The 15,015-nt window shown below is 36.8% G+C and overlaps 2 protein-coding genes across 2 annotated transcripts; one reads left to right on the forward strand and one right to left on the reverse strand.

The window, feature by feature from the left end:
* Nucleotides 1-2,127: 2,127 nt before the first annotated feature.
* On the forward strand, nucleotides 2,128-3,066 carry LOC309846247 (olfactory receptor 13D1-like; the record flags this gene model as incomplete). The annotated part of the gene is made up of 1 exon (XM_082695109.1): nucleotides 2,128-3,066. The coding sequence occupies one exon, from the start codon at nucleotides 2,128-2,130 to the stop codon at nucleotides 3,064-3,066; it is 939 nt and encodes a 312-aa protein (XP_082551235.1).
* A 5,045-nt stretch (nucleotides 3,067-8,111) lies between these two features.
* On the reverse strand, nucleotides 8,112-9,116 carry LOC309847270 (olfactory receptor 13F1-like; the record flags this gene model as incomplete). Its single annotated transcript, XM_082697207.1, is given in 2 exon segments — nucleotides 8,112-9,086; nucleotides 9,090-9,116. Coding segments are annotated over 2 exon segments (1,002 nt in total).
* Between the last annotated feature and the right edge of the window lie 5,899 nt (nucleotides 9,117-15,015).

Consider the following 15,015-nt stretch of genomic DNA (forward strand, 5'->3'; position numbering starts at 1 on the left):
TATTTTAAAGTTTGGTAGAATACCTTGGGAATGAAAAGGTGTTTCCAAATTATGTTCTTTGATTTATTCACTATAAAAAAAAGTTCATCTAGTAATATCTACTCCTTAAATTTCTTTCAAATTACATTTATTTGCTCCATGCTCTATGATGCACAACTCAGATGCTAGAGCTGACCTCAAAATCCTTTTTTGGAACATACTGACCTTAATTGCAAACTCAACAAGTGGAAGAGAAATGACTTTATCATGGACAGAAATAAAAAGCAGCCTCTTTTGTATGCAACCTGGTTGCTTGTATATCTAAAATCTAAAGAACACAAAACTGGCTGCAAAACACACAGAGATACCTCAACTCCAAATCTCAGAAAGTGTTCAGTTTTTCATTTTCTACTATTCAGTTAATGTCTTATATACAATGGAAGCAATAGGGGCACTCTGCAATAGTACTGGAGAGAGATGTTCTAAAAAACATTGCTATTTGTGTGAGTTCCATAGTCAGCAGCAGCAGCAGCATCTGGGAACACATTAATAAATTCAGATTTTTTTCATTTATTTATTTTCAGCATAACAGTATCATTATAAATTCAGATTTTTTTTAAAGATTTTATTTATTTATTTGACAGAGAGAAATCACAAGTAGGCAGAGAGGCAGGCAGAGAGAGAGAGAGAGGAGGAAGCAGTCTCCCTGCTGAGCAGAGAGCCCGATGCGGGACTCGATCCCAGGACCCTGAGATCATGACCTGAGCCGAAGGCAGCGGCTTAACCACTGAGCCACCCAGGCGCCCATAAATTCAGATTTTAAAGTCTGCTTCAGACCCACTGATTCAGAATCCTTTACAAAGATTCCCCATGTGGGCGCCTGGGTGGCTCAGTCATTAAGAGTCTGCCTTCGGCTCCGGTCATGATCTCAGGGTCTTGGGATAGAGTCCCACATCAGGCTCCCTGCTCTGCAGGAACCCTGCTTCTCCTCCCACTCCCCCTGCTTGTGTTCCCTCTCTTGCTGTGTCTCTCTGTCAAATAAATGAATAAAATCTTTTTAAAAAATAACAAGCAAACAAACAAAAAAGATTCCCCATATGATTCATCTGTATACTAAATTTAGAGGTACTCCACTAGAAAGGTGGTTTACTTCCACATTGTACATTGGAATCATCTGGAGAACATTATTTTTTTAAGATTTTATTTATTTACTTGAGAGAGCATGAGAGAGAGAGAGAGAGAGAGAGAGAGAAAGTGCACACAAGCAGGGGGTGTGGCACAGAGAGAGAAAGGGAAAATCAGGCTCCCTGCTGAGCAAGGAGCCCGAAGAGATGCTCCATCCCAGGACTCTGGGATCAGGACCTGAGCTGAAGGCAGACACTTAACCCACTGAGCCACCCAGGCGTCCCTCTGGAGAACATTATTGGAGAAGATGTCTGATTCCCACTCTTTAGACAATTTATATAATTTGGAGAGGGCAATAGCCTATTGTTTAAAAAGAGCAGGTGATGTAAAGTCAGAAAATGCAGATTTGAATAGGTGCTCACCCACTGTGTTTTTATACACATTCTACCTCTGTGAATTTCATTTTCCTCAGATAATTACAGTGGTAATAAAATGAGTAATATGTACAAACATATTTATAAATTATAAAGCCTTAAACCGATGGCATTGTTAAGGACTGCCATGAAATAAAATCAAATATATAGGTATTTTTAATAGACTTAGGCACACTTTCTCCAATGATGTTATTCATTGATGATATGGAGATTAATGATCTCCAAATAATGATATTCAAAGTGGGGTCTGTGGGTCCAATCAATTAGAAATAAGGGGATGTTTGTTAAAAATGTAAATAGCTCTCCCCTGCCTCAGAACTGTACGTCACAATCTCAGGAAACGGAACACAAAAACCTGTATTTTTAATAAGCTATCAAGGTAATTATTACACATCTTGAATCCTCTCTCTCATGAACCTGAGATAAATTTGAAAAGCTAAACTCACAGCTACTACCACCAGTCCACTAGTGCTGACACGCTTGTTGGCCCTCCTCCGGTGATCTCTTACTGCATACAGTAATATGTACAGACTTGTTAAACTCACACGCAATTTTCTCTTCTGGATTACTCCAGGTATAAAAAAGTAAAATGGACAGGATGAATTGGACTGAGATTGAGTTCATTCTACAGGGACTTTCTGAGTACCCAAGAGTAGAAAAGCTCCTTTTCGTGATATGCTTGATGATGTACCTGGTGATCCTGCTGGGAAACAGCACCTTGATCATCCTAACTCTTCTGGATTCCCGCCTCCATATGCCCATGTACTTCTTCCTTGGTAATCTTTCCTTCCTAGACATTTGGTACACATCCACCTTTATCCCCTCAATGTTGATACACTTCCTGTCACAGAAAAAAACCATCTCCTTCACTAGATGTGTGGTTCAGATGTCTGTTTCCTACACTATGGGGTCCGCAGAGTGTGTGCTCCTCACGGTGATGGCCTATGACCGTTACGTGGCCATCTGTAACCCGCTGAGATACTCCATCATCATCAGTAAGGCACTTTGTATTCAGATGGCAGCTCTCTCTTGGGGGTTGGGCTTTCTCAATTCACTGACAGAAACTATTCTTGCAATACGGTTGCCCTTCTGTGGAAAAAATATCATTAATCACTTTGTTTGTGAAATACTGGCGTTTGTCAAGCTGGCTTGTACAGATATTTCCTTGAATGAGATTACGATAATGTTGGGCAATGTATTATTTTTGTTTTCTCCATTATTGTTAATTTGTATCTCCTATGTCTTCATCCTTTCTACGGTACTAAGAATCAATTCAGCAGAAGGAAGAAAAAAGGCCTTTTCTACCTGCTCAGCCCACTTAACAGTAGTGACCATGTTTTATGGGACAATCCTCTTGATGTATATGAAGCCAAAGTCCAAAGACTCTGCTTTTAACAAATTGATAGCCCTGTTCTATGGAGTAGTCACTCCCATGCTCAATCCTATCATCTATAGCCTAAGGAATACAGAGGTGCATGGAGCTATGAGAAAATTGATGACTAGACACTGGTTCTGGAGGAAAGGATAAGAAACTTACCTCCTTGAGTTCATGCACAAAATAAGCTCACAGCTTCGAGGCAAAGGTTTTTAATATAAACAGAACAAGAGAAATGAAGATTTTATGTAGAATCACAGAATTTAGGAGTTGGAAAAAAATTTCAAGATAATAATCTAGCTTCACCTTTTTATGAAAATGACTGTTATAAAAATGTAGAGACAACTGGTATAAGAAGTGACAGTAAGCTTTAAGAAATAAGCCTTTCAAAAAAAAAAAAAATCCAGTACGGATCTTCTTCAACTGATGAAGTTAAGCCCAAATAAATCCATTGAAAGTTGAAAATATCATAAGTTAAAAATGTATTTAGGGGCACCTGGGTGGCTCAGTGGATTAAAGCCTCTGCCTTCTGCTCAGGTCATGGTCCCAAGGTCCTGGGATGGAGCCCCGCATTGAGCTCTCTGGTCAGCAGGGAGCCTGTTTCCTCCACTCTCTCTCTCTGCCTACCTCTCTGCCTACTTGTGATCTCTCTGTCAAATAAATAAATGAAATCTTTTTTAAAAATGCATTTAATATACATAATCTACTGATCATCATAGCTTAGCCTAGCCTACCTTAAATGCATTCAGAACACTTACAGTTGTTCAAAACCATCTCACACAAAGCCTATTTATGATAAAATATTGACCATTTTCTATAATAATAAACTATATGAGTACTATACTGAGATTGAAAAACAGAATGGTTGTATGGGTTCAGAATGGTTTTGAGTATATCAGTTGTTTATCCCTGTGACCATGTGGCTCAGACTGGAAGCCGTGACCACTGCCTAGTGTAACAAGAGAATATCAAGAGCTCTCATGTTGCTAGCCCAGGAAAAGACCAAAATTCAAATTTCAAAGTACAGTTTCTGTTGAATGTATTATCACTTTCATACCATCATATAGTTGAAAAATCCCAAATCAAACCATGTTAACTCTACTGTACATTTGTCTACTGAATAAACAAAACACATTTTTCAGCTCCTTTTTGAGAGAACTACTCGAGTTTTTCTGTTTGTCTGTTTGTTTATTACTGATTTTTGTTTTACCCAAGGACTGGATCTGACCCCAACCTAATTTTTCAGGTACCTATTTCCCTTTCTTCTTTCCCACCTCCTGTTTGTCCCATCCCCTTTGCACAATGCTATGCTCCATTTGCTATTAGTTCTCCAATCAAATCATGTTCTTTTCCTACCTAAAGACAAAAGCATACGCCACTTCTTCCCCATCATCACATTTCTCTTTCTCAGCCTAGCAGTCTCATTAAAGACAATTTAAGTGTTTGATCTTCCGCAAATTCTTCCAAAACTTTCTCAGTTAGTTATTCCCTCCTCTATGCTGCCTTGAACTTTACCTCTGCTATGGTAATTTTCCTTTTATACTAAATCATTTGTTAGATTCTGAAATTTCCCCAATGTCAGAACTCACTGTTCTCTGTATCAAGTCTAATGTCAAATAAATTCAAAACAGTAGGTAATAATTAAGTACTGGATTAATTAACATTTTTAAAGAATAGTAAAATATATGGGCGCCTGGGTGGCTCAGTGGGTTAAGCCTCTGCCTTTGGCTCAGGTCATGATCCCGGGGTCCTGGGATCGAGCCCCGCATCGGGCTCCCTGCTCAGTGGGGAGCCTGCTTCCCTTCCTCTCTCTCTCTGCCTGCTTCTCTGCCTACTTGTGATCTCTTGTCTGTCAAATAAATAAATAAAATCTTTAAAAAAATAGTAAAATATAGTCTAAATACTTGATATAATACAGTGAGGTAAAGGAACTTGAATTTATGCATTATTTCACTGACTAAACAACAAATTCAAGTTTCTGATAAAGTATCAGCTAATTTTAAATGTATGGAAATATAAGAGTAGATAAAACATTGATAAATAAACTGAAGAGGTCATGTGAGCCGGGTAAGACAAAATCGTATCAATGTATAATTATTCTCTAATAAAAATTGCTGAGAAAAATACATATCAATTGGATAAATCTTTCTTAATATTGACAATTTCACTTTTTCAGCAGCAAGTTTCATTTTGAATATTTTCCTTTAAAAAAATCCCCTTGAAATTGCTAGTGAATAATAGTATGCAGTTTTATTTTTTATGTGATATCATACCATATGTCTACATTATATATAGTTGAGCTGCCTGGTACAGTGTCACAGCCTGATAAGGAGAGCATCTATGCTCAAGGGCCACCCAGCAAAGGGTTCAGGAATGAAACAGTGTTCAGGAGGGCACCTTTGCTTGTTCTGCCCAGCATGATGTTTTGGATCCTGATTGAGTAAGTGAAATAGCAACATGAAAGGGAGGCCCAATTCAGGTTGTCAGAACCCAAACAGAATCAAAAGGACATCCACACAGGGAATGACTTAGCTAAGATTGTCAGAGAGAGACAGAGAGAGAGAAAGAGATAACAGGGAATTTTATGCTTATATCCATAAGTACTACCACAATGATAGGCCTAGACTTGTAACACAGTAACAAAATGTTGCTCAATACATTTGAAATCACAGGTAAACTCAAACTCACTGAAGCTAGAATCTAGCCAGAAAAAACTGTATCAAAGTGATATCACCATATCTGACCACCTATAACATAGCTGATTGACAGGTGGTCTTTTGGAATTAGTAAATATTAACTTTTAAATAATTATAAATACATTAAATAAATTATTCCCATTTAATAGAAGAGGAAATTAGATTAGAATGTTCAATAAATTACCTAAGATCTCTAAGCTTGTATAGAAACCAAAAAAATATTCTAATTCTTTACTCTAGATCCTAAGGGTTTTATTCTTTCACCTTTATCACAGCTCTGGCCAATCATAGGACAACAAAGCCAACCATTTTATAGACAATTGTCCTAAATTTCTCCCTAAATGACATCATTCTCACCTAAGGCTCAATTTCCACCTCTGTGCAAAAGACTTCCCAATGTATGTACAGCTTTAGTCCTGATTTCTTGCCCCGACTTCACTAATCTGTCTTCACCTAGAAGTCTGATCATCAATGCACAGTGAACTAGTCAACCAACTTACATCCCTATCTTCATGAAGTCATTATCCTTAAGCTTCTCCATCATCCAGTCAATGGCTGCATCTGAAATCTTTACTTAGACCAATGGACCCATCTCAGATATGACTGTTTATTCATATCTGAGAAATCAAATATGCCCTACAACCCTGTAATGCCCATATTCATCCTATTTTGTTCATGTCATTGCTTTCTGGATCCAAGCCATCCAACAATTTTATTGACTCTGGCAACAACTTAATGATGAGCAAATAAGTCTTGCCCACTGAACTCATGTTTATTTATCTGGTCCAGAAAGTATATAAAAATGAGAAGAATAAATGAAACAAGATGGGAATGGGAGGGAGACAAACCATAAGTGACTCTTAATCTCACAAAACAAACTGAGGGTTGCTGGGGGGAGGGGGTTTGGGAGAAGGGGGTGGGATTATGGACATTGGGGAGGGTATGTGCTTTGGTGAGTGCTGTGAAGTGTGTAAACCTGGTGATTCACAGACCTGTACCCCTGGGGATAAAAATATATGTTTATAAAAAATAAAAAATTAAAAAAAATGCTACAAATGCTGCATTTGTATTAAATTTGTATTTAAATTAAAATAGTTTTTAATTCTTTGTATACTGTGGTTTATATAATAAGATATATTCATGTACTTCAATATTTCACACCATTTCAGTGGGTTTGGGAGTATTGTATATCTTATAATATGCATATCATGTATTTTCTAAGTGCTGATGGGTTCATTTATACTCTTGGATTTAAGAAACTAGGTGTCAGGGGAAAGCACAATAAAAAAGGGAAGGGTACTAGTAGTTTCAATGAAACCTCCTGTAGCTTTTTTGAATTTACAAAATAATGTCAGCATTCTAAGACCAACAACAAACTACTAAACTCTCTGATATTTTTTTCTCCAGACTAGCACTCCTACCCTATTTCTATTCAGGATATATTTGTGCAGACTTTTTCCATCTGTACATAGACATTCATATCACACACATCTATCTGCATGCACAAATATATCCACATATATAAAACATACTTACACTTTGTGGAATATTCAATTACTTCCATTAAATTTATCTATGCTGAAAAAGAGGTTATACTAGATTTCTAAGGCTTCCATAACAAAATATCACAGAACGGGTTGCTTAAACAATAGAAATTTACTCGCTCATACTTCTGGAGGCTAGAAGTCCAAGAGCAAAATGTTGGCAGATTTGATTTCTTCTGAAGCCTCTCCTTGGCTTGCAAATAGCCACCTTCTTGCTATGTCCTTTTCTCTGTATGTGAGTATCCCTGCTGAACCCATGTGTGTCTAAATTTCTTCTTACAATGACACAATTCAGCTTGTATGAGGCCCCACACCGACAGCCTCATTTTAACGTTATCACCTTTTGAAAGGCCATACCTTCAAATATAGATACACTCTGAGGTACTGGGGGTTAAAGCTTCAAAATAAGTTTTGGAGGGACACAAATCAACCTAAAACAGAGGTTAATCATAAATTAGCTAAAAAGTCTACTATAGGTATTACATTTGTATATTATATGTCCATATTTTTGAATACTAACAATACACTAACTTAATGTTTAAAGTTATATTTACACTCTGTAACCTAAAATAAAAATTGATGTTTGTCATCATGAGACCTATTTACATAAGATTTCAGATATGCTTATGTAAGAGGTACCTAAATTATTTTAATTTCAGTAGTCAGTCAAGGAGAAAACTTAGGAAATCACACATCTCATTTAAAACGAATATCTTCCTGGATGGTACAGTCAGTTGAGCACCTAACTTTTGGTTTCAGTGCAGATCATGATCTTAGGGTCATGAGATCGAGCCCCATGTTGGGTTCTGTACTGTTCCCTTTCCCTCTGTCCCTCCCACTCATGCTCTCTAAAATAGATAAATAAATGTTTTTTAAAAATTAGTGTCTTCCCCCATTATCCCAATGTTCTGTTGTGCATTAACCACTAAATGACACCTCAGGTTAATGTTTATGGATATTATTTGCTGCTGGGGATTAAAAAAGCACAAAGAGAGTTCCTAATCAGCAATTTTTTCACAGCTGCTTTTACCTCTTTGTTCCGTAAACTATAGATGATGGGATTCAACATGGGGGTTAATCCAGCATATACCAAAGCTATAAATTTATCTATTTCCTGTGAATCTACAGCTGAGGGCTTCAGGTACATGGAGAGAGCTGTCCCATAGAATAAAACCACCACAGTCAGGTGGGCTGCACATGTTGAAAAGGCTTTGCTTCGACCATCCACTGAGCTGATTCTCAGAATGTTGAAGAGAATGAATGCATAAGATATACAAATGAGGAGCATCGGCATAGGAAGAAGAAGTACACTGATCACCAGCATGATTAACTGCACCCTGGAAGTGTCTACACAAATTAGTTTCAACACAGCCAGAATTTCACAAGTGAAATGATTGATGATGTTCTTTCCACAGAGAGACTGATGCAGTACGAACATTGTTTCCACCAGGGCAGTGAGGCAGCCAGTCACCCAGGAGCCAGCTGCAATCTGCACACAGACACTCTTGTTCATGATGATGGGGTACCTCAGGGGGTTGCAGATGGCCACATACCGGTCATACGCCATCATGGACAGGAGCACACACTCAGTGGAGCCCATGGCAAGAGAAAAGTACATCTGAATGGCACATCCTGAGAATGAGATAGTGTTTTTTCCTGAAACAAAGTTTGCTAGCATTGGAGTGAGAGCAGAAGAGGTGTACCAGATGTCTAAAAAGGAGAGGTTGCTGAGGAAGAAGTACATGGGTTTGTGTAGATGGGAATCCAGGACAGTGATGGAGATCAGAATTACATTACCCAGCAGGGTGATCAAGTACATCAGCAAGCACAGCACAAATACAATGACCTCAACTTTGGGGTAGTGGGAAAATCCCAGAAAAATAAAATTTGAAATGACTGTCAGGTTTGCCTTGACCATTTTATTCCTCTTTGTTTATCTGCAATAGTGAATAAAAATATACATTGTATATATTATAAAAATTACATTCTACCAACTCTCCAGGATTGTTTGGTAGGGGTACTTTAAAAGAATCATTATTGGGGCGCCTGGGTGGCTCAGTGGGTTAAAGCCTCTGCCTTCGGCTCAGGTCATGATCCCAGGGTCCTGGGATCGAGCCCCACATTGGGTTCTCTGCTCAGCGGGGAGCCTGCTTCCTCCTCTCTCTGACTGCCTCTCTGCCTACTTGTAATCTCTGTCTGTCAAATAAATAAAATCTTTAAAACAAAAAAAGGATCATTATTCTGGCAATACCACATTAGTTATTCATTCATTCATTCATTCATTCAACATTTATTGAGTATACTACAAGTCACAGAAGATCTAGAGTTGAATTACATAAAAGCTGTTCTCTGGCAAGTCACAATAGAGTATCACATATTCAAGTAAATAAATAATTACAAGAACATGATGTAAGTATTCTCTAGGGCACTGAGAGAACACAGAGAGTAAGAATCCTAACTCTATGTTAGGGATGCTGCTCAGTGACCTATTTTGATTCTTAGTTTAATCAAAAAATGCATTAGATTTAATTGAGGTAAGGACCACAGGAGATTTGCTAGGGAAACAAAAAAATTTTTGTAAAAGCTACACTGAGGAAAGATTTAGTTGCATTTCATAAACCTGCTAATTGTATAATATAACAGATGAATATGCTGTAACTAAGGAATATAAATAGAAGATAAACATGCATCTGACCACTATAGTACCACCTGATTTCCATCTTCATGAAAGCATGGAATAATCCTGAACCCAAATTTAGAAACAAAATAATTTTCAAAGTTGAGTATTTTATATTGAAATTCAAATTACTTGTGATGTGTCTCACAACTGGACACATATGGAGATGTGTTTAAATACCACTGTCCTACAGTGGCATTCGAAGGAAATCAATCACAAGTATTCAAGTGTCATATCCTCATCATTATCTACTTCTCCCTATTTCTCATCTCCCAACACTACCTCCACACTTTGTCTGAAATAACAACCAGCATGTAGCTCCTCATACTTACCTGCTGTTTTTTTTTTTTTATTTTTATGTCTTTAATCAACAGTTTATTTATCTCCATGGAGTGGCCTTTCTCCCCAGCTCCAATCTTGTCTTCCATGAGTATTTATCCAGTCATCAAAACTGTATGCCACTGTCTCTTCCTTCTTTGTACATACTTACAGTACTCTAGTATATTACAGCAAACTGTAGCCAGATAGGCACATCCCAATTGCTCCCACCCCTGCTAGGAGGGAATTCTCAAGAGCTTGTTCCCCCATAATACTAGCAAGGTATTTAAGATTTTTAATAACACACCACTGTATTGAACTTGGAAGGTTTTTGATACATATTCAAATAAGTACATTTTCCTACAGTTCTCCATGTCAACCTAAAAGCCTAAAGATTTCTCCTCAACTTGTCATTTATATCTAGACTCTTATCTGTAACATTAAAGAAACTTACTAATTTAAGAAACAAAAATGATGAGCTCTTAGCTTTAAATATTTGATGCACAGTGAGGGAGGTGGGGAAGGGGAAGACCACTTGTACTCTTAGAAGAGCCTGTAATGCTTCCCAAACAATCATGCTCTGTAGGGTTTTAGAGCACGTATGAAACTTGGACTCTAAATCCAACCATACTTCTTCTAAGCACACACAATTATATAAATCACTTGGCTTCTTTGAACCTCAGTTGTCTGATCTATACCAGGAGGATGATAATTCCAAATTAACTTGTTTTAAACTCTCCCTCCACCACCCCAATTTCATGAGAATCACAAAGAGTTTATCATTTCATGGTCTCCCTGCTTTCCAGAACTACAATTGCCTGTATGCTGGCCAAGTGCTGGTTCATACTGCCTCAGATTAAAAAAAAAAAATTAGTGCCTTCTTTATAATCTATTGGGATTTCAACCCCCAACCATGGACTAATATGAAACACTTTATTGAGTATTTCCAGAAAGGTTATGACATTTCTGCTGTTTTGTCTACTTTGGTCAACACACACCACCACTTCCACTGAGGCTTTCTCGATTGTTTTTCCCCATCCCCACCCAATTTTCTTGCTCTAGCCCTGGCTCCTCTTGCCTTTTTTTTTATTTCTTTACCACTCTCTTGCCCTCTCTCTCATAAATAAAACAAGGACGTCTCTTTTTCTCATGCAGATTGAGTCTGCACTCATTCCCTTGTCTCTTATCCTTTTAAGAGTCTCACCTATCTTGTCATTTTATTGAGATACTTTCTTTAAAATCATTACCAATACCAGTGCTAAGATAATTAAATGATTTCTAACAAACTCCTCTCTTTCTTTCTAAATGTCAGAGCCAGAACAGACTCAAGAGTTCTAATCCAATCCTCTTATATTAAAGTTGATGGATGCTTAAAGCCATTTAATGACTTATCTGAGGTAAATGAGAAAATTGAGAGCATAAAGCCAAAAGTCCTATCCCATATTCAGGACTCATTGCAACTCTATTTTTCCTACCAACTAGTACTTCTTTTTAGAGTAAATATCTCTATTCTGGTTTCCTGGCCTGGCTGAGACCCATTAATACATTTTATAAATCTGAGGATACAGAAAGAGATGGATAATGTCTACGCTCATATACCTTAGCACATGTGATAAGCATCTTCCTTTTTGATTAATGCATGCTTCAATATTTAAAGTTGATCTCCAGCATGGTCTTTCTTGTGAATCTTGGGTGCAGTGCTCAAAAAAGTAAAAGAATCTGATTTTTGTAATTAGGACAATATTCCATGATAAACTATATTAGAGTGAGTTGTACAGAGGTATTTTTATTCAGACAATCGCAATGAAAAAGGATGTGGATGGTCTTGGTTTGCAAAAAATCAACCCAAATCTTGCCTGATTCACAAGTTCTCAACATACAAGCTTCTGTTAATTAAAAATATCAAAACAATTTCTTAAGAAAAATAACAACATAAAGATTTGTTCTGCCAAAATCACCACCTATGATCTGCTCCCCAAAACTTCCAAAGGGTTACCCCTGGATCTAAGACTATTAAAGCTTCCATTGCTATTAGGGACTAACCAACTCCCTTAACAATTTAGTGTTGTGATTCTGAAACATAAAGAAGTTAAGAAACTTTCTGGTTCTCTAGGGTATGCCTCTCCAAATTCCATTAACTAATTGGGAACCAAAAAAAAAAGGTAAAAAAATTTTTAATTATTTCAAGTTATGGAAATAATATTGGGTTAAGCAGCATTCATGCAAGCAAAATTGGAGGAGACTATTTGCCTATTTCTTCTGCAGACTTCCCTTGAATTACACAGCAAACATTGCAAATAAGAATCATAAAAATGCCTGCCTATATGGCCTCAGCTTGTAAAGTGATCGATTTATTTTCAGAAATATCTCCCAAATATGTCAGTTATCTGAGAAATAGAAGATGAAACATCCTCACTGAGCTTTTAAATGGCCACAAAGAGAGAGCACTAAGCAATCAAATAATTTATTACTATCAAATGCCCTTTAATAGGCAAAGTTTCTAGCACAGTGTTTATGATTTTATAAAGATTATATAGTAATCTTTGAAGGAATAGTGCTTTGGAAAGAATACTAGACTTAAAGAGTTGGGTATTAAACCTCAGCTCAACTAATGATTAGTTAAGTAATCTTATACAATTGTGGTATATTAATGGCATTAATGACCCCAATTCTTTACTCTGATTTTAGCCCTACACATGTGACGTGATTTGATCATAGAGCATTAGCAAATATAATGCAAGCAGACACTTGTAAAGCGCATGCATAATTAGGTTAGTCTTCTCTTTTCTGTCTCTGCTACTATCATGAAAATATGTCCCAATTAGCCAACTGGAGTATAAGATGAACATTAAACAGAACTGAGTTGCTTCAGTTGCAAACAGCCAAGGCTCCCCTGTGTGAGCCAGCAGTCACTCAATCTCCAACAAATGAGTGAGTCCAAAAACAATCAATAAACCAACTCACAGCTGATTTGAGATATTAAGATAATCTAGTTGAGATCACCTGGCTCCAGGTGTCTCATCGACTTTAGTAAATGCTTACTTTGCTATGTCACTGAGATTTTATGATTGTTTATTATGCTATATGGTTGTAGCAATGTCAGACTGAAGGAGTAATAAATGGTGTCATTGCCTATTCAACACCAACTCACCTGGTCTTTATCTTTCTTGAAAGAATCATAATTTTATTCATTTGTCTACCCCATTTTTATCCAATAGGAAAATATCTTGGTAAACCCAAGCCTCTTACCTTCCTTTCTAGAAGCTTTACATTTTTACCTTTCATACTGAGATACACAATACATCTAGAATTAATCTTTGTGTATAGTATGAGACAAGGGCAAGATTTATTTTTTACTATATGCACACTATTTGACTCAACATAATTTTATTGAAAAGCTCCCGTCTTATTGCAGTGTCATTTTTTACATAAACTAATTGGTCATAATGTTTGGATCTGTTCTGAGCTTCTTGTTTTGTTCCGTTAGTCTATTTTTCCTATCCTTGCACCAATATTGCATTGTCTTATTGTCTTTCTATAGCTCTATAGTAGACTTGATTTTGGCCTTCTAAATGATTTCTTCTTTATGGATGGATTGGCTGGTGTTGGCAGCATGTATTTTAGCATTTGCTTTACGATTTTCACAATATACCTGCTGGAGTTTTGATTGGTATTGCCTTGAACCTACATTTCAATTTAGAGAGAATCGACATCTTTATACTATTTCATCTTCTAATCCATTAATTTAGATCTTTTTAAATTTCTCTCAATAATGTATTGATTCTCCCTGTATAAGTGTCTTACACATAGTATATTAGATTTATTCATATATTTTTATATTATTGATGCTATTATAAATTATGCTTTAAACTCTTTTTTTTTAAAGATTTTATTTATTTATTTGACAGAGAGAAATCACAAGTATATGGAGAGGCAGGCAGAGAGAGAGAGAGAGAGAGGGAAGCAGGCTCCCTGCCGAGCAGAGAGCCCGATGCGGAACTCAATCCCAGGACCCTGAGATCATGACCTGAGCCGAAGGCAGCGGCTTAACCCACTGAGCCACCCAGGCGCCCCTAAACTCTTTTTATTTTACTTTCTTATTATTGCTATGTAATTTTTTATCCTAAACTTATATTTAGGAATATTGGTAAATTCACTTTTTTATAATATTTTTAAAATATTTAATAAAGTAGAGTTCACATTAAATTCACTTACTAATTCCAATAGTTTGTAGACCATTTGAGTATTCTATATACATATAGTGTGATTCATAAATAATAGTAGATTTGTTTTCATTATTCATATCATTTATCATTACTTTTAGTACTGATTATGAATTCTAGTATTCAAATGTCAAATTAAGGAGCTGAGAAAAATAAGGCAAAATGAGAGAACTTTTTTTTTAATTTTTTATAAACATATATTTTTATCCCCAGGGGTACAGGTCTGTGAATCACCAGGTTTACACACTTCACAGCACTCACCAAAGCACATACCCTCCCCAACACCCCCTTCTCCCAAACCCCCTCTCCCCAGCAACCCTCAGTTTGTTTTGTGAGATTAAGAGTCACTTATGGTTTGTCTCCCTCCCAATCCCATCTTGTTTCATTGATTCTTCTCCTACCCACTTAAGCCCTCATGTTGCATCACCACTTCCTCATATCAGGGAGATCATATGATAGTTGTCTTTCTCTGCTTGACTTATTTCGCTAAGCATGATACGCTCTATAGCAGCAATGTCCACAATAGCCAAACTATGGAAAGAACCTAGATGTCCATCAACAGATGAATGGATCAAGAAAATGAGAGAATTTTATTTGAAAAATGTATTGGTACTTAAAAATGGCTGTGGACTATTTAAAACTAG

This window comes from Mustela nivalis (assembly GCF_964662115.1).
Source record: "Mustela nivalis genome assembly, chromosome: 13".
Classification (NCBI taxonomy): domain Eukaryota; kingdom Metazoa; phylum Chordata; class Mammalia; order Carnivora; family Mustelidae; genus Mustela; species Mustela nivalis.